At 50.3% G+C, this 20,431-nt stretch overlaps 1 protein-coding gene across 4 annotated transcripts in view; it reads left to right on the top strand.

Moving 5' to 3' along the window:
• Window positions 1-19,350, top strand: part of MRAS (muscle RAS oncogene homolog) — a 57,851-nt gene extending 38,501 nt beyond the window's left edge. For 3 of the 4 annotated variants that reach the window (XM_077864987.1, XM_077864985.1, XM_077864986.1), the window contains exons 3-6: window positions 7,902-8,055; window positions 9,377-9,476; window positions 14,721-14,800; window positions 16,030-19,350. In XM_077864987.1, coding sequence (XP_077721113.1) covers window positions 7,902-8,055; window positions 9,377-9,476; window positions 14,721-14,800; window positions 16,030-16,129 — 434 coding nt within the window. In that variant the 3' untranslated portion in view covers window positions 16,130-19,350. Of the gene's footprint in view, window positions 1-7,901; window positions 8,056-9,376; window positions 9,477-14,720; window positions 14,805-16,029 lie in introns of those variants that run through there. The other variant, XM_077864988.1, reaches the window with a different exon arrangement.
• Window positions 19,351-20,431: the final 1,081 nt, after the last annotated feature.

The following is a 20,431-nucleotide window of genomic DNA, read 5'->3' as shown; positions in this document are numbered from 1 at the left end:
GCTCACTAGCAGTGTGAACCCGAGCAGGTCACCTGTAAAATGTTGCCTCCCCCCCTCACCCTGAGTGGTTAGGAGGAGGAAATGGGGTTGCAGGCCAGTGCTTTGCCTTCCTGTTCCCCTCCATTGCCAGGCCCCTCCCAGGCTACTGTCCCTCTCTGAGATGTAACTGGTTACACAACTGAGACCCCCCCCCACCTCTCTCCTCTTCCTTCTCTTCCCTCCCCAAGAGTGACATTTGTTTGGGGGGTAGGGGCATTCCTGACTCCTCAGAGAATTCCACAAAGCTATGGACCATCTCCCTGAAAGAATGTGTACCCACACAGGTGATGTGTTCACCAAGCCAGGGAATCCGGGGACCTCATGGAAGCTCCCTTGCCCCATTCCCCTAGCTAGCAGGAATGTGGCCTCGGAAGCAAGCATCCCCTGGGGCTGGTGGCCAGCACTTCTCCCCTGATGCCATCCTGAGGTCAGTGAGTTGACGCTGGGGCCACTGCCAGAGGGAAGCTTCCCCATCGCCAGGGAGCCAGCCGCGTCGGCGCAGTATTTAGCCTCCCTTCCCCCTTAGAAAGTCCCAGGTGGCCCGACTTTCCACACCCTGCCAGTGTTTTGGAGAAGAAAGCAGCCCTTTTTCTGGAAACAGTACATGGTCAATGGGTCTAGTCCTTCTGCCTGGCGCCCAGCCCACTCCATACGCACTCTTACCCGGAAAGGGGAGCACAAGAAAAATAGTCAAGTGCCCACATCACTACCGATGCTCGACTAGGTGGCATGTTTTTCTTGGAGTCTTCTCCCAGGAAGAGCATAGGCTTCCCCACCTGACTCCCCTGTAAAATGGACACGATCACTCCTGCCTCCCACTGTGGGTCTGTGGATTAGAGAAAGAAAACACCAGGCATGGTCCTTGGAGACATATATCTCTGGCAATTGTTTTCTGTATTGTTTCTTATTCCAGAACGCTTTCCTCACCATGAAGGGTGCATTACACAAGTCAAAAAGTCACTCTTTCCTGATTTCCCTTAAAGCTGGCAAGGACTGTTTGAACATGGCAACTGTGTTTCCTATAGCATGCACGTGATTCATCTAGTCATTCTGCAAGTATTTTTTGAACCTGCATTGGGTGCTGAAGCTTTCGAGAGACCCAGGGAAATGAAAGCCAGGCTCCCCTCCCACCCCGTCCTGTGGAACGCCACCCCCCCCTCCCCCGGTAGGAAACTGAGCCAGGCCCAGAGGCACCAACTTGGAGACCCCACAGAACTCCTAGAACCCAGGACACACACAATAGGAAGGGTTCAAAGACAGAGGTCAGAGGCAGGACCCTTAGGAAAGGAGGCAGAGTATAGCCATGCTTAGGGGAGGCTGGGGTGGCTGGTGGAGAGGGCATCCTCGTTGGAAGTTACAGCTTGTGCAAAGGCTTAAAAGTGAGACACAGCCTGGCTGGTTCCGGGTGGCCATCCCCACACGCTCTGGTTGAAGATAAAAGACTGGATGGGCAGGGACAGCTGGGCCTCGGGGAAGTTGGAGTGGCCTCCTTCCCAGTGCGTGGCCTTGAGCAGGTCCCTGTAACTCCCAAATGTGGGCCTCAGTTTCCACATTTGTACTAGGCCATGAAGAGGCTTCAGAGGGCGTGTGTGTACAAAACCCCAGCACAGTGCCTGCTGCCAGTAGGAACGTGGTGGGCAGGCCTATTTTCAGCCAAAGAGCTCAGACTGTACCCTGGGCCGCCGCCAGTGTCCGAGCCCCGAGCCCATGCCAGGGCGTGCCTCCCTCTGGAAGCCCTGAGGAGGAAGAAGAGAAGGAGGTGGAAAAAGAGGAAGAGGGGGCGGGGGAAGGAGGGAGGCCCAGCCAGGACCCAGGCTGGTGCCCCCCCCCCCCATGCCTGCTGCTCACCTGCTGGGGGTGCTCCCAATGCCACACCAGCTGGTGGGGCTGAGCTTCTGAAATCCATAAGATCTAAGAGCAGCCTTGGGGTTTCCACGTAGACCCTTCTCAGCCTCGCTGCAGGGCCCCCAGCAGCCTCTGAGTGGGAAGGCTGGGCCAGGGCCCACAGCTGCACAGCATGCACCCTCTCTGTCTCCAAAATCGCTCTGTCTTCTTCCCTCCTCCCACAGTGAGTTGCTTCTGGCTGCCTCTGCCTTTTTGTCTCTCTGTCTCGTCTCTGTCTCTCTGTCACACACACACACTGGAACAACACCTCTTCTCTCCAGTGACTAATACTTTCTGTCTCCAGAGCCCTCCTACCATCAGGCGTGGGAAATGCAGGTGGAAACATCATTTCTTAAAAGTGTAGCTGCCCCCTACTCCCCTGGGAGGCAGAGTGGCTGACAGGGGGCCTTGCCCAGGCACTTCTGGGGTATGTATATGGAGGGGAGGGACTAGGCCCAGGTCAGCCCCTGACTGCTCCTCCTTGGTGGCACCTGCCCTGCTGGGGCTCCAATTAGAATTCCCACGGCTCCCTGCACTCTCCTCTCTCCCCTCGGCCCCCATTCCATGTCCTGCATCCTCGGTGTCTCCCCATTCACTGTTTTCTCCTCACTCAGGCACACCTGCCTTGGCTGATGCCCTGGTTGCCTCTGCCCTGGCCCCTCCTCCACCTCTTCACAGCCTCCCCCTCCAGGCCCTTCCCTCTTTGGCTGCTAAACTCACCCTCCTCTGACTGCATCTCTTCCCTCTGAAACCTTTGGTAGCTCCCCAGTACCCACTGAGTTAAAAATTTTTAGCTCATTTTTAAAGAAGATTTTATTTATTCATTTGAGAGGGAGAATGCGAGTGAGCACAAGCCAGGGGGAGCAGAGGGAGGGTGAGAAGCAGACTCCCCAGTTGAGCAAGGAGCCCTGTGTGGGGCTTGATCCCAAGACCCCAGGATTATGACCTGAGCTGAAGGCAGATGTTTAACCAACTGCACCACCCAGGCGCCCCTAAACATTTTAGTTCAGGATCCAAAGGCCCCAGCCTTTGGCCTCCCTGTCTCCCCTCTCCTGCCTGTTCCCCACCATAGACCTTTTATGCCAACACACCGGCCCCGTAACCAACCCCAAGTGTTTGCTTCCTAGGCCTTTGCTCATGCTGTTTCTCTGCCTGGAAGGCCTTCCCTAGACGCTGTCTTTTTTTATGTCAAATGCTATTCTTTCAAGGGCAAAATAAATATGCCCTCTTGGCTAACACCTTGCATTATCCCTCCAAGCTGAAGGGACCTCCCCAACCCTTCCCTAGATCTCTGATATTATGTGTCACTTTCTGTCCCACATTATTCTTTTCCTTTAAGTACCAGCCCAAGGAGCCTCTTCGTACTTTGATAGGGAGACGCGGCTTATTCTTTAACCACCCCCAGTACCAAGCAGAGCGGTGGGCACTGAGCAGGTGCTCAGAAGAAAACTGGCAAATGGATGATTGATGCACCTCTTGGGGTCCCACATCCAGGCTGCTCCTTCCCGAAAGGTGGGGCAGGCCTGGCGGTTGCCACACAACCACATGCCACCCTTGGGTGGTTTGTTATTAGGAGTATGCTGAGGCTGTTACAATGAGCTGGAAAGTTCCTTCATTTTCTGGGCTCTGGAGCAATTTGTGATAATAAAAAGAGCTTTGTGCCATTCATGGGGGAGATTTGTCTCTTCAATTTCATGGGAAATTATTGGCCTATTCAAGTATTATATATTTTCTTGAGCCAGTTTAATTCATTTAAATTTTCTTAAATTGTCCATTTCATCAAGAATTGAAATTCTTTTGCTGCAAAACTGCATATAGTTTTCTCTCAGAATTAAATATATGTCTGGATCCATAGTCATAGGCCTTCCCTCTTTCCAAAGGCTTATTAGTCTTTTTTCTCTTTTTGTCACTAGTAAGAATTGCTAAAAGCTTTTTTTTTTTTATTTCAAAGAATCAGCTTTTGATTCTTAGATATCTACTACTTTTTCCTTCCTCTCATTTTCTTAGTTTCTACTTTCATTGATGATTTCTTCTTTCTTTGGTTTTATTTTTCCTTGCCTAGCCCCTTGATTTAAAAGCTGAGTTAACTTTCAGTCTCTCTCGTTTTTTTGGAAGTGCATTTAAAGCTTTAATTTTCCTCTGAGTACCACTTTGGCCTCAAACCAGAGGTTTTATTATTGTTCATTGTCATTCAATTCTAAATTGTTTGTAATTTCTGCTTTGCTTTTCTCTTTAACTAGAGCATTATAAAGCAGTATAGCTTTGCAAACTTTCAAGTGGATCGTTTCTTTTATACCCATGTTGCTGTTAATTTCTGATCTTATTGCATGTAAGCAAAAGAGCCATAGAACTGCTTTCTGGAATTTGTTGAAATTTTTATTTAAGACCTAATATGTGGCCAGTTTTTGTGACGATTTCATGTGTGTTTGGAAGTGCTTATTTACTGATTGAGTGTAAAGTTTGTTCTCTCGGATTAAGTTTTTTTGTTTTTAAGTTTATTTACATAATCTCTACACCCAGCATGGGGCTCCCACTCATGACCCTGAGATCAAGAGTCGCATGCTGTACTGACTGAGCCAGCCAGGCGCCCCTCTCAGACTAAGTTTTTAAATTGCATTACTTAAATCATTACTTTTCAGGGGGCCACTTGTCTTGTCTGTCTCTGAGAGAGGCCTGTTCAAGTTCCCTCACAATGATTAATGGGATTTGTCTAAACCTCCTGTGTTTAAAAATCAGGTTTTTATACATGTACATTTTAGGCAACATTTTTATATGCTTATGATTTATGACTTTGACACTTCTTGATGCTTGTACTTTTTCCATTATTATAAATACACTGGCTTGTCCTATTCAGTGCGTTGGCCTTGAATCCTATTATGTGGATATATGTGGCTGGCATATCCTTTTTTATGCTTTCACTTTTCATTCTTTCTGTGTCATTTTGTTTTATATGTGTCTTTTGTAGTAGCAGACAATTGTAGTAGCAGACAAATGGATTTTGTATTGGGTGTCTGCTTTAATGGGTGGGCTTAAATGCATTTGCATTTGTCGGTCATAGTTAAATTTACATCTACCATCTTCCTCCATGTCTCTTTCAGTTTTCTTATTTTGGGGTAGTTTATTTTTGCCTTTTGTTGGATTGGTCTCATTTACTTTGTTCTGTTTGTTTGTTTTTTTTTTTCTGATGATGATCAGGAAATTTTCAGTTTTATTTCTTATGGTTATTCTAGATACATACATATGTTTGTGTATGTATAATTATATTTTTCTATTTTTTTAAAGATTTTATTTATTTATTCATGAGAGAGACAGAGAGAGAGAGGCACAGACACAGGCAGAGGGAGAAGCAGGCTTCACGCAGGGAGCCCAACGTGAGACTCCATCCTGGGTCTCCAGGATCACTCCCTGGGCTGAAGGTGGCACTAAACTGCTGAGCCACCCAGGCTGCCCTATATTTTTTCTATTAACATCTGGATATAATTAATATCTTCAGTCTTTTCCCAAATGAGGCAAGAAATTTAGTAGTAACTTACTTTTCCCCTGCTCCTACCTTCATATATGAGTTATCACAGATTTTAGTTCTAAATTATCATTCATTTTCTTCAGATTGTGTCACGGCATTTTAAAAAATTTTTTTAAATTTTTAATTTATTTATGATAGTCACAGAGAGAGAGAGAGAGAGAGGCAGAGACATAGGCAGAGGGAGAAGCAGGCTCCATGCACCGGGAGCCCGACGTGGGATTCGATCCCGGGTCTCCAGGATCACTCCCTGGGCCAAAGGCAGGCGCCAAACCGCTGCGCCACCCAGGGATCCCCTGTGTCACAGCATTTACTTAAACTTAATTCTTATGTTTTGCTGTGTCCCCTGTTTATCGTTGTTTATAACGTGACTCATCTTTTTCTTTCATGAATCTATTTTTCACTCTGCTAAAGTTTTTCCAACAAGAATTCTTTTAGAAAGCATGGATAATATTATTCTTAAGGTAATTAATGTGTAAAATAACCGTTTTTCCTCTCCAAAGGGTCCATTTTGATTTTTAGCTCTCTATTGAATTGGGTTTTTCAAATTCTGAATGATCATATTTTCACATATCCTAGATCTCTCTAATTTTTGTTTTGGACAATACATACCTTTGAAATCTGAATACATTAATGACATATCACCTGAATGTCTTCTGCTGTCCAATTCACCTTCCCATCCTTTCAACCAAATCTGTGACATTTTCATCTGTTTTGCTGGTGGGATTTATTTAGTTGCCCTTGGTCCCTACCTAAGGTGACACCAGTTTCCACCAAGTACCTTCAACTGGCTGTATTGTTCTCACAGTACATACTTATCTCCAGAAATTATATCACCCATTCATTTGTTTGTCAGTCTCCCTACTAGGTTATGAGGCCCAGGAGAGCAAGGATGTTGCCTCATTCACTCTAGATCTATAGTGCCTAGAACACTGCCTGGCACATAGTAGGCTCTCAGATATTTCTTCAGTGAATGAGTGAACAAAATTCGGTAGACTTCACGTTCATTTATTCATCCAACTACTCTTGAGTTCTGTTTGTGCCAGGTTCCGAGAAGGCCAAGCCCCTGTCTCTGGAGCTGATAGTCTAACTGGGGGCCTATTAAATGGGCAGGAAGGACAGTGGGCCATGAAGAGTCTGTACAGGGGTGGAGAGTGTCCCTGGGAGCTCAGGCAGCAGAATGCAGTGAGTCGAATGCAGTGAGTCAGAGTCTGCTGGCCAAGGCAAAGGGAGCAGGAGAGGAGGGATGTTTGGGGGATGGATGGCCCAGAGGTAGCCAGAGCAAGGGGAGGAGGACAAGCCCACGCCAGACATTCCTGTAGGGCTTCTTTGTGTCAGGCACGGTTCCAAAGGTCTTAGTATTTTCACTTAAAACAACCTTTAGGATCCTCATTTGTGGAAGCAAGGGCTCAGAGAAATGAGTTTGCCCAATATCATACTCTAAGAATAAAGAACCAGACTCATCCCAGAATCTGGCTTCAAAATCTATAGCCACCTGCTCCTCTGCATCCAGGGAGAAAGAAAATGGGCCTGTCAGAGAATAGAGTGAGCTGGGAAACGGGAAAGGCTGGCTGGCAGCAGGGACTGGCAGGATGCTGAGGGCTCAGGCCTGCACATCTCAAGGGAGATCCCCCAGGTGGCTGTGGCCACTCTGAAACATCCTGGGGCAAGCATTTTTTCTCAGCAGGAAGAAGCTGAAGGGGAGTGGGCTTCAGGAGTCTATGGGATGGAGGGAGGGAGAGGGGGAGGACGGGTTAGGAAGAGAGCCTTTGCTGAGAGCCCCCCCCCCCCCCCCCCCCCCCCCCCCCCCCCGTCCTTCTCCCCAACTGTTCTTGCTTCCTGCCTCAGCTCCCCTTCCTACCACCCCTGTGACAGCCCCATCCCAGGGCCAAGTGAGCCTGGCTCTCAGAGGCCTCTCCTTCCCTGTCGCCTGCCTGCCTTCCAGCCACACTGGGGCCGGGGACCCTCCCTGACCCGGGATGGCTTTCTCAGGGTTCCCCAACGCATGTCCTAGGGCTCTCCTCCCTAGGGGCTGCAAGGGAGAGGCGTCATTCCCAGCTTACAAAGAAAGGGGGCTCAGAGAGTCAGGAAACTTCCACAAATGAGCTTGTAAGGACTGCAGGGAGGATCCAAGCCCAGGTGTGGGGACCCCAGAGGGACTTCATAGCAGAGCTGATCGCTGGCTTTACGAGGCTTTTCTGCACATACACAGTTAAGTCCAGGGAGTAAGTAGGTTGGAATTGGCAGGTCCACAAGTGAGTCTCTTAGGGCCTCATGCTCTGAGCTGTTGAGGCCCTGCTGTGTCCCTCACCCCTCAGCCAGGGTAGTCACGCGGCCTCTTCTGGGGATGGCTGGTCCCCCTCTCCTGGGGGACAGCAGCAGCAGCATGGGGATCTGCAGGCCATGGGAGCTCCACCGTGGGTGGTGACAGCCCCTGAGTGGCCTGATCCTACCCCAGTTCTGGACACAGCCGGGCAGGAGGAGTTCAGCGCCATGCGGGAGCAATATATGCGCACGGGGGACGGCTTCCTCATCGTCTACTCGGTCACGGACAAGGCCAGCTTCGAGCACGTGGACCGCTTCCACCAGCTCATCTTACGTGTCAAGGACAGGTAAGGGCAGCCGGGCCAGGACCTCCCAGCTCCTGAAGCAGGGCGGCTCTGTCTGTCTGTCTGTCTGAGTCTCAGGTGAGACCTGAAGCGGAGAATTCAGACACTGGTCCCTTTGCTTCCTCGCCCAGTTCTTTCCACGGGGCCAAACTGCTTCCGGGGCCTTAAGTCAGCCCCCTCCCATCTCCTAAACAATCCCCACTGACAGACTGTTTAACTAGTTTAACCAAATCTTATCACGTCCGAAGAAACAGTGAATTTCCTCTCCAGTACCCATTGTAATTGGTTAAGTCACATTTGACTGTGAGATTTACAAGCCCCTAATTAAAGGCTTGTTTTTCTTTTCCCTAGCATTATATGGAGTAATCAAATAATTTGTAGTCTCTTTTAAGCCTAACTGGTCTTTTCAGTTAACTGGCTCTTAAAGAGGCATTGTAAAGAGAGTAAAAGGCTTAATTAACAGGAAAGCAGCAAGCTTTGAACAAATCTCAGTAAATTCAGAAAAATATACTTCATACCTGTCCAAAGGCAAAGTGTTAACAGTTTTATCAGGTAACAGATTACACACTCACACACTATACACCCTCATATGCATATGTACAACTCCAAGATGGTAATATCAGTTACGCCCCTGACTATAGGAATTTCAAAGGGGAAAACATAAATGACTCTAAAGTAGGAAAATATTCAACCTTTTGGCTAACCAAAGGGCAAGGGAAAATAAGAAAGTATTATTTTTCACCTGTTAAATTATAAATTATTTAAATGAAAATGCCCAACGATGTTAAAGATACTATAAGCCTGGCATTTCTTTCACCTTTAGACAGCAGTATGGCCACATAGATGGATGGGAATCTTTAAGGCAGCTGTGGCTGTGATCCCTCCCTTCCTCTCCTGGGAGCCATCCCAATTTTGCAGCTGCCATTTATTGAATGCCAGCTGTGTACCAGACGCTTCCAAAGCCACCGCTGACGGCTGTAGCAGCCCTGCATGGCTTGTGCATCGGGGTGACCAGGAGATGAGGGAGCAGGTCTGGGAAGCCAGACCCACCGTCTCGAGCAGCCCCCCCGGGGCCCTCTCTCATGGTACTCAGCCAGGGGTTTCCCGGGAGGACCCCTTTGCTCTCCCTGCAAGAAGCCTAAACTCCAACCCAAGACAGCCAACCAAGACACCCCGGGCCCCCCTTCCTCTGCCTGGAGTCGTGTAGCTCCAGGCCCACTGGGGAGGCAATGGGGGCTGCGTTATGCCTGTACTGTGACTATGTCGCCTTCACCAAGTGTGGGGGCAGCGAAACTTCATGAGCTGCTGTTCCTTTCTTTCCCAGAGAGTCATTCCCGATGATCCTCGTGGCCAACAAGGTCGATCTGATGCATTTGAGGAAAATCACTAGGGAGCAAGGAAAAGAAATGGCCACCAAACACAATGTAGGTGGCGTGTATGCACGTGTGTGTGTGTGTGTGTGTGTGTGTGTGCGCGCACGCACGCGCTGGGCAGTCAGGGATGTATAGAGGTCCGTGCCCATCCCTCCTGTGGTCCCTTGGGCCTCCTGGGTAGTGGGTTAGATTCTCCAGAGACGCCTGGCAGCGCATATGTGCTGAGGGCTATGTTGTGAAACAAAACAGCAGACTGGAGAGAAAGCACCCTCTTCTCAGTCATTGGGAGCTCCGATGTGGGGACCAGGTACATTCACGGCCTGCGAGCAGTGGCGTTCAGGCCACCTCCTGGCCCCCAACACGGCAGATTCATCTCTGGGGTGTGCAGAGGGTTGGCTTCTATCCCATTCTCCGAGCCAGCCGCCTGATTATGCTCAGAATCATCAGACCAGCTGCAGTTCACCAAGCCCTGTTCTATGCCAGGCTTTGTGCCGGGGAGCATTCACTCCTCACCACCACATGTTGAGGTAGGTATCATTATGCCCATCTTACAGTTGGTCAAGCAGGTTTGCCCAGGCCACACAGTGAATACCAGCAGACATCTTTGTGTGTGTGTGTGTGTGTGTGTGTGTGTGTTTTCAGTTCACTGTGATGCCCCTTTGCCCTCTGGATGTACTGGGTGGGGTCACTGGGTTTATTCTCACCCCTCCCTGGCACGGGCACAGCCCAAGCCCCTGGCCCCATTAGTCAGTTATGTAGAAGTCCACTCGGCCTGCTGGGAGGTCTGCTGCAAGGTTACGCCTTCCCTCTGCCTGGTGGGCCCAGCTCTGTGAGTAAAGGAAGGGGACTCACTCCAAGTTACTTCTCCTCGTCTCTGCCTTCTGTATTCATTCATATGTTCATTTAACTGCCCTAGGCCCGGGGAAATAAAACTTACTTTATGGTGCTTTCTTCTAATGACAAGAGACAGATAATAAACCAAGCAGATTACACAGTGTGACATGTGCTATGGAAAAAAGTAAATCAGGGAAGGGGGTCAGGAATGTGAGGTGGAGAAGGATGCTTTTCCAAATAGGGCGGTTAGGGAAAGCCTTGCTAAGGAGGGTGCATTTCAGCAAGGACTTATAGGAGGTGAGGGAGTAAGCCCTACAGATCTCTGGGGAAAGAATGTTCCAGCCAATGTAATAATCAATGCAAAGACACCATGGCAGGAATTTGAGGATCAGCAAGGAGGCCAGCAGGAGCAGAAGTGGGAGGGGTGGGAAGTAGGAGGCCAGGTCAGAAGAGGGTTATAAGGCTTTATGGGCTTTTACTCAGAGGGAGAGGGGAAACCATCAAAGGCTTTGAGTAAGGAGTGATGATGAGGTCTGGCTTATGGCTGAACAGCTTCTCTCTGGTGGTCATGTTGAGAAGGACGCTAGGGGCCAATCATGAGAGCAGGGAAACCAGTTAGGGACTCCCACAATAACCCAGATACAGGTCAACACAGCCCAGGATGCTGCTGGTGAAGGTGGCAAGGAGGTGGTTGGATTCTGGACATGTTTCCAAGAAAGCCAACAGGATACGTGCACAGATTGGATGTGGGGTGAGAGAGAAAGAAGTTATGGCAGGCGACCCTGTGGTTTGGGCGTGAGCAATTTTCTGAAGACCAGAGTGTCGGATGGGACACCTGGGTGGCTCAGCAGTTTAGAGCGTGCCTTTGGCCTGGGGAGTAATCCTGGAGTCCTGGGATCGAGTCCCACATCGGGCTCCCTGCATGGGGCCTGCTTCTCCCTCTCTCTCTCTCTCTCTGTCTCTCTCTCTCTCATGAATAAATAAATAAATAAATCTAAAAAAAAAAAAAAAAAAAAGACCAGAGTGTGGGTGATTGAGCAGGAGAGACAGTAGGAGTAAGTGTGTGAGACAGGAACTTGGTTGCAGATCTGCGGGGTTTGAGGAGCTGAGTAGATAATCAGATGGAAATGCCAAGGCAGCAGTCAGAGACAGCATGTGGGGTAAGTATTGGCAATCGGCAGCGTGTAGATGGCATTTGGAGCCGTGAACGCCAAGGGAGCCAGTGTAGATAGGGCAGGGGTCCTAGCACCGAGGCCGGGATACCTCACCTAGTGATGTGGCGAGGTGAGGAGGAGGCCATCAAAGGGCCTGAGCTGTGGGTGACACTTGAGGGCCACAGTGGAGCGTGGTAGCAGCCAAGTGAAGAACGTGCCCCAAGGAAGAGGGAGTGATCCACCGGGACAGGGCTGCCCACGCTCTCCAGAGGAGGGCTGGAGACTGACTGCTGGCTTCGCAGCAGCTCTCTCTGACCAGAGACAGGCCTGCGGTTTCCTCGGGGCTCTCACAAACCCCTTCTGCATGACCCTCCCAAGCAGCGGGGTGGGCGGGGAGGGGGGTGCAGAGAAGTGACAGCCTGCCCCTACAGCCCCCGCTACCGCAACCTGGGGCTCCCATCTCTCAGCTGCCTTTCTCCTGCAGCAAATGCTGCTGCCTCACTTATCATTTGACCAAGAGACTCTGCGAGCTGCTATGGACAACATCCTATTTTAGAGCTCATAAGGCAAGTTCCTCCTTAGCGGACAAGGCAGGCGCCCCACCCGGCGCCGGAAGGTGGCATTTCCTAGCCCTGTGGTGGAGTCAGATGGTGCTACCGTTTATTGCAAGGTTCCCCTTGGTTTAAGTGTCCTTGCTAATGGAACCCTAGAATTCCAAGAACTTCAGCCTTTCTTCAGTGGTAGAGGCAGGACCCCCAGAAAGAAGGCAGAGGGCTCCTGAGGCCTTGGGGGCGATGCTACAACTCCTGTACTAATGAGTGGCACAGTGGGACGGCAGGCAGCAGTGATCTGAGGCCCCGGAGTCACAGGATGTGAAGGAGCTCCACGTGGGTCCCAGCCCCAGCTACAGGCACCTTCCTGCCCCCGCTCTGGGTGTGCACGTGGAAGTGCGTTGCCCTGACCACAGGATATCACAGGACTCTGGCTTTAAGGCCCCAGCAGGGGTGCCCCCCCATGCCTGGGAGAGGCCCTGAAGCTGCCCTCGACACCCCTACCTGTCCGTGGGCAGCCAGGCAGGAAGTGGAGCGCGCACCTGGTTCAAACCTTGATTCTCTGCTGGCTGCCATGTGGCTTTGGGCAAGTACGTCACCACCCTGAGCTCAGTCTCCCTCGCCACACAGTGGAGATGCTTGCTTACCTCGGAGGGTTGAGGTGGGGATTAAGTGGGCTCAGCGATGTTGAGACGTGGCAGGCGAAAGGGCCCATGGTCATCTCAGTCAAACGACCTACAGTGGAGGGCAGAGGCTCAAAGAGTTGTTGGATGATCATTTCAAAAGTCTGAGCCATGTTTTGTGCGCTCTTCCCTTGTGTCCCGGCCAGCTACGAGACCTCTGCTTGGAGCCACGGCAATGTGTGAAGATACTTTAGGATCTGTTCTGGGCAGTCGTTTACAACATGCTCCTCTAAAACAACAGCTCACCCTGTCACCCATCCCAGCCGTGCATTTGAACTGATCATTTTTGTTTTCTTCACTGGGCTTTTCTTCTTTGACAGTGTTATAATGAAATGCCTTAATTTTGTAACCAGGAAAAAGTTATGAACTATATACCAAAGTTCTTTTTTGAAAAAAAGATTTTATTCATTCATGAGAGACAGAGAGATAGGCAGCGACACAGGCAGAGGGAGAAGCAGGCTTCTCCCAGGGAGCCCGATGCGGGACTCCAACCCAGGACCCCGGGATCACAACCTGAGCCAAAGGCAGATGCTCAACCGCTGAGCCACCCAGGTGCCCCTGAACTACACTGAAGTTCTTCAGTCTGACCACAGCCGGCCTACCCCTCTGGCCTGGGGAAGCCCGTGTATTTTGGGGTTTTTTTGTTTGTTTTTAATTTTTTTTATTGGAGTTCAATTTGCCAACATATAGCATAACACCCAGTGCTCATCCCACCAAGTGCACCCCTCAGTGCCAATCACCCAGTCACCCCCATCCCCTGCCCACCTCCCCTTCCACTACCCCTTGTTCATTTCCCAGAGTTAGGAGTCTCTCATGTTTTGTCACCCTCACTGATATTTTCATTCATTTTCTCTCCTTCCCTTCTATTCCCTTTCACTAATTTTTATATTCCCCAAATGAATGAGACCATATAATGTTTGTCCTCCGATTGACTTATTTCACTCAGCACAATACCCTCCAGTTCCATCCACGTCGAAGCAAATGGTGGGTATTTGTCGTTTCTAATGGCTGAGGAATATTCCATTGTGTACATAGACCACATCTTCTTTATCCATTCATCTTTCGATGGACACCGAGGCTCCTTCCACAGTTTGGCTATTGTGGACATTGCTGCTAGAAACATCGGGGTGCAGGTGTCCTGCCATTTCACTGCACCTGTATCTTTGGGGTAAATCCCCAGCAGTGCAATTGCTGGGTCATAGAAGCCCGCGTATTTTGTATGAACCCCACACTCTCTCCCCTCATGGGGGAGTGGGCACAAACCCTTCTTGCCTTTGTTGGGTCCCTGATACAGGAGAAGAGGGGTGCTTGGGACTGCATCCTAACCTCAGGCAACTTTTGTTCTCCTTCCATGCCAGCCCAACACATGGTGTAGACACGGCCCTCAACACCTGTCTTGTGGGGCTACCTCGGCCACACTGCTGATGTCTGTTGCCTTTCAGCTGGGTGATGATTCCTCAGTATTAAACGTGCAGACATGAGCCTTCTATAAACATGGCTGAGCTCCCGGACTCGTAGATGCAGACCAAACAAGAGCTGAGCCCGGCGAGCTTGCAGAGGTAGGGGGTGGAGGGGGATGAGGAGGCACAGACCGGCTCGGGGTCACCAGAGGGCACCGTCCTGCCCACGGCCCAGCCTCACCTCAGCCTTTCCCACCCAGGTCCCCCATGTAGAGAGCCTGGTAAGAGTCAGATCTCCTCATGGTGGAGAAACAGGCCTCAGAAAGAAAAAAGAATAACATCAGAACCTATTTTGGTTTGATAGATGAAGCAGTCTTTAGTCTTCAAGTATATAAAAAGATCAGGGTTTTTTTTTTTTCTTTTCTATTTTTAGGGGGCTATTAAAGATCTCTATGACTAGAGAATAAGAGGGAATTAGAAAGGCTGTCAGTAGAATTTTCCACCCTTAAAGAGCAAGAAGCTACCAAGGGGCCTGAGGTTGTTAGAGCTGTGGTCCTGTGGGGATCTCTAAAGGCAGGTGGCTTCTTGGGGACCTCTGAGAATTCGCGGTTTTAGGGAATAGGGCTTTGTGGACTTCAGTGCTACTTTTACCAAGTTGAGCTTTGCCTTCCAGATTCCGTACATAGAAACCAGTGCCAAGGACCCACCTCTCAACGTGGACAAAGCCTTCCATGACCTGGTTAGGGTAATTAGGTGAGTGATGCACGCTTCCCTAGAAGCAGGCCCTCTGCGGCAAGGTGGGTCCCGGGAGGACCAGAGGGTGCAGCTTCTTGTTCCAAGGCCTGGGCTGCGTGCTTCTGGGCCTGTTTTGGATTTCTTATCCCTCTGTCCATTTTTTTCCCCTGCCCTTCCCACCCTTCCCACCCACCTTTGCATGTGCACCCTCACCCCAGGTGAAGCCTTAAGCATAAGCTAGAGGGAGGTGCCTTCCTGCCTGTGGTGCCAACTCAGCCTCCTCTCTGGCCTCCCCTGGGCACTGCAGCTCAGGCTCCTGCTGCCCTCTGCACCGCCTGCCTTCCGTGTTCTCCCAACACCATGCCTGTCAGCACCAGAGGAAGTAGGCCGCTCTGCTCTCACCCCCCACCCACCGACGTCAGCGCACCCTGCAACATTTCACCTAAATAGCTACCATTTGGGTTCCTAAGCTCAAGATGCTGAGGTGTTGCACATGTGCCTGCTTTGCAGACTGCACACATTGCCAGTGTCCAAGTGTTCCCATCTGCCCATTTCCTAAATCTGCAACATGCAGATCAGCCTAACCAGTGGTCCTCACATAGGCACGTAGTGTGAGGCCATGTGCTGGCGAGTTCTACGGCTGCCAGTTAGTTATGAACTCGTGCTTTCCCCTGCTACTTCTCGGCCCCCCCGGATACACACACACACACATGCACAAACACACACACCCCTTTTCTCATCATTCCCCCATATGGACTGCGATAGTGCAGCCCTCATTTTAGGCTTTAGCTGGCAGCTCTGCATTCTCTTGAGCTTTTGCCTCCAGTTTGGGTATGCCACCCTGCCCGGAGCTGGTGGTGTCTTGGTTATGGACCGGTAGTTCCAGGGCAGGTTTTTAGACTTAGGAAGAGTTAACAGAAAACATATAAAAAGCTTTTACACTCGAGGGGCTTGCCATTTTATTTAAAATACAAAACACAAAAATAGCGGCCAATACTGAATAGCTCATAATGCAATTCATGATTTAAATAATTGCAGCCACAGCATGATGTCAGGAATTCTCACCAGTATTAAGACAGGCTTTGCCCTGCCCTCTCTGCCTTCCCACTTTCTTTGCCCCAGAGACACTCTCCAAACGAGGCCCTCCCCCAGGGTCCAGAACAGGCCTGCCACCTGCACACCCAGGGGCAAAGGAGGAGCAGAGACCATTCTGACTCTGTTTTTCTGCCTTTCACTGTCCTCAAAAGGCAACAGATTCCAGAAAAGAGCCAGAAGAAGAAGAAGAAAACCAAATGGCGGGGAGACCGGGCCACCGGCACCCACAAACTGCAGTGTGTGATATTGTGACAGGCCTGAGGCCCTGGCGACAGTGACCGTGGACCGGCCAGCCCTCGGGACCCTCCACTGCCTAACCACACTGAAAACCATTTCTAACCATGACCCTTGGCCCGAGGACCTGGCATGAGAAGGGAGAAAGGGAGGGCGGGCAGGGAGGAGGTAGGCTCTGGCTTTGCCAGAAGGGCACAGGCCTTCCCATGTCTCACAAGAGACAGGGAAGCAACACGAAACAGAAGCAGCATCCAAGCATCCCTCATGTTGATTCAAAGCAGCTGTCCCTCATCTCTGGGTGGCTGCGTGGTGGCTTTGAAGTACATGGTATCGGCGGGATGTGGAAGCGAGGATCCATGGACAGAGTACCAAACAAGCCATGATCGATTCCCCCACACCCCCCTGCCCCAGCCCAAAGTCTGAGCTTGGGTGTCTTTTGTAGATTTTTAAATTATTTTAGTGATTATAATTTTATTAAAGGGGTCTGTGCCCACTGACTGGCAGAGCTTCGTATCTTCAGCAGGCCTGTCTGAGACCACGTCTGGAATATTGTTGTTGTTGTTGTTTTTAACTGAGTTTTCCCCAGCAGTGCCAAAACTCAGCTCAGCATGGAAGAGGGGGGACCGAGAGACTCGTGGCCGGAGGCCTGGGGAGAAGCACCCCACTCATGGCCTCCAAACCAGAGAGAAGAGAGACACGTTCGTCCAGAAGGTTTTACTGTGCTTGAGATTGCAGGTATTAGGAAGCAGAATTGTATTTTGCTGAGCGGAGAGGCTGGCAGGAGCATGTCAGTTTTAAGAGGGGTTTTCATGATCCTGGAAATATAGAAATTAAGCCGATTGGCTTTGCAAAAGCGTTTGTCTGCATTGCAGACAATGTGGACCAAGCTCTGTGCTCCGAGGGCTCTCCTGCATGTATCTCTTCTTGCTTTCCCACCACCTGCACTGCCTGGTGCCTCTTGGATGCAAACACACGGGCATGGAGGTTTCAGCACGTCACGGTAGGCTCATGTGGATGCCATCCAGAAGGCTCTAGTTCTTGCTGAATCTTAACCAAAAATGATCCAATACTGTTGTTGCTAAAAACAGCACCAAGACCCAAAGCCTTTTCCATCTGAGTCCACTGACCACCGCTCCTTAAAGCCCAGTAAATGAGCAAACCCTGCTGAGCATTTGCAACCCTACGATTAGCTTGCCTTTCTGGCACACACTTTTCTTAGCTTCTTGGATCTTAACTATAACATAATCAGAGGAGAAAGAAAGGTTGGGGTGATGACATGGCCCCCACATGTCATGTTTCTATAAGGGGGCATCTCCCCCCAGCTTCCTGACGATGCCACATCCCTCTCAGGTGCTGCTGGTGTGATCCAAAGACTGGGTTTTCCCAGCCAGGGAGGGTGAAGGTGCAGCAACAACAGTGCACCCCTGATGGAAGGTCAGAAGATGAGGCAGCATGGCTAGTGGCCTCATTTTCTATTTACAGATCAGATCACTAAGCAAACTAGAGCATCCCTAACAGGTGGCCTGGCTTCCTCTTTGGTGAAAGAAACCCTGAGAAAGTGAACACCCAACTGGACATCAAGACACCTGGATTCTTGTCTGGTTTTGAGAGTGTGCTGCGTTCCTAACTCAGCAAGATCACCAGCACCAGGGGGCCCAGCGACTCTGTGTCGAATGAAATAATTGGGACTTGGGTTAATTGGAAAATCAAACTTTGTTTGTCCAAATGGCCCTTTTTCCCCCTGACCCTGAAAAGAAAGAGAACAGAGAACATTCCAGGTCATGCACTACAGAGTGTCCCAAGATCCGATCATATTAATGGGCATTTTAAACACACAGGACAAGGCCCTTTCTGACCCTTCTGCTCCTCTGAGCCGAGTCCACAACAGCCGTGGGTGCAAAGGGGATGAGGAGACTGCAGCAAGACAGGCGGGAAGAAGTATGGATGGAGTTGCTTTGCGCAAAGGAGTGGTGGAGTGGGGCGGGAAGCCCTGCGCACAGGGGAGCGGCCACTGCTGGAAAGCTGCTCCTGGGCACAGACGACCATCACATGCCCCTACTCCCTGCTGTCTGCAGAGCCTGCAACTTCTTGCAGCACGAGTGGGGAGTCCTGTTGGAGGCGGATCAGCTGACCTAGAATGAAGCCCTTAGCCATGAAGGTAACCAGATAAAGGGGTTCCATCTGCTTCTGGTCCCTCCCTCAACAGGGGCAGTGCATCTGCCCACCCCGACCCTATCTTCTGGGACATCTGTCCTGCAGTCAGCCCACAGCTCAGCTCCACAATGCTCGAAGGAGAAACTGGTTAAGGAAAGGCCTTCTTCTGCGGAGTCAGGGGTCAGGCTTCAGCTTCCATGACCCTGTGTTCCCCATAGGTGAGACAGAGAACACTTTTCAGAGACCGTTCTTCACGTTTTAGAGAATTGTGGGCTTCCAGATAGGCCAGAATGGAGTGTACCTTCGGGCATCCCCCGTACAATATCTTCTCCGTGGTCATGTGGCAGGGTCAGCTGGGATACCCATTGGCCATGCTACTCCATGACTTGAGGTGTCCAATGGGACTTGTGTCTTTGGTGACACTTTGGTGTTTCCACTGGTTTTCCAGACCACCGAATAGTGCTAACTTTACATCTCCCAGAACACACGCTTCCTAAAATCCCCTCACCCCATGCCTTTGCCACTGTGTGCTCTCAAATCTCCTCCTCAAATTTTGACACCCCCAACTAGGGCTACTTTTCTATCCAACAGGTAATTTTAGCCATCTTCCCCACCCCTACAGCCTGGGGCTCTAGCCACTGACTTTTCCTATACTTTGACGCATGGAGGTCACTTGGATGGTTTATATTAGGACTTTGACCTCACCTTGTGTTGTCTGCTGTGCAGAGTGCCTGGTAGCCTAGTGTGGCCAATCTCACTTTGCCGGGAGATGTGACCCACTAACACATGGCAGCTCTGACCCAAAGGCCCCTCAGTCATGTGACAGTAAATCTGGAGCCACAGACAGATTCCCTCCATTAGCAGCCCACTGGGTTAGAAATTCCATGTTGGGTTTACATAGAACGAAAGATACTTGAATTGTTGAGCGCCTGTGAGTGCACAGCTTCTGCTACCCGGTATTAACAGATGGCCATTGTTGTGAAATGGGAGTGATGCCTGAGGGTCTTGATGATGCTTGAGCCTTTTATGTAACTTTTTATTAAGTCTTTGTGTATCTCAACTCATTAATAAAGAAAAGAAGAACACTTGTCTTATATCCTCTTATTCAGATATTCGTAAAGTTTTGCTGAGAACATTGTAAGTTGTCCGTGTCTGGCCCGGGAGACCTATCAGAGTAAACCTGAAGTGGGGAGAAGACCACTGGTGGCCATGAGGAGTGTCTCCTTCCTCTCGGGAGCCAGAGGATGAAGGCAAGTGGGTATGGTGATTAGAGACACAGCCTCGTGATGTGTGGCAGCCCCAGATTTGAGTTCTGCCGACTTTTATGTGCCTTTGAGCAAGTCCATGCTTCAGTCTCCAGCTGCCCTGCCTGAGAACGGGATAATAGTGTGCACCTCCTAACTGGACTGAGGTTGAAGCTAAGTTATGGTATGGATCTCAGAGATGGTGCTCTCTGTAAAGGACACTGGGCTGACCCTGTTTTCCATGGAAGCTGCCCCTGCCGCCCATCCACAAGATCACAGTCTTTTGTGCATTGTGGTTTCATTTCTCTATTAATTGAACCTGGTGGGCAATTGGCCAAGTTGAGTGTCTCTGGGTCCTTTATCCAGGGACTAGAGACCAACTGACCATATCTCTCTCTTGGAACGTCTTTGGAGGGTGATAGCTAAAGCATGTAGACCCAGATTCTTCTCAAACCCTCTGGACTGGGAGCAGACCAGTGTAGGAGCAATGGTGTGGCCACTGGGCCTGATTGCCTGTGCATTCCTTCATTCTGCACGTATTTATCAGGAATTGGGCTGGGTGGTAGGTCTATGGTAGTGAGCAGAGCAGACAGTCTTCTGGTCATCAGCTCTCCTTTAGTCCTGTATTAGTTTCCTGTTGCTCTTGTAACAAATTACCACAAACTTTGTGGCTTAGAAGTTTATTCTCTCACAGTTCTAGAGGCCAGAAGCCCAAACTCAATACCAATGGGCTGAAGTCAAGGTGTGGGCAGGACTGTGCTCTCTCTGGAGGCTCTGGGGGGAACCCACTCCTTGCTTCTACCTGCTTCTGGAGCTGCTGGCATCGCATAACTAGTGACCATTTCCCCCCAGTGTTCAAGGCCTACATCTTCAAATCTCTGTCTTCTCTATCTTCACATGGCCTTCCCCTCCCTATGGCAAG

This window comes from Canis aureus, chromosome 22, assembly GCF_053574225.1.
Source record: "Canis aureus isolate CA01 chromosome 22, VMU_Caureus_v.1.0, whole genome shotgun sequence".
Lineage (NCBI taxonomy): Eukaryota > Metazoa > Chordata > Mammalia > Carnivora > Canidae > Canis > Canis aureus.
This window is presented reverse-complemented; position numbering and strand designations above follow the sequence as displayed.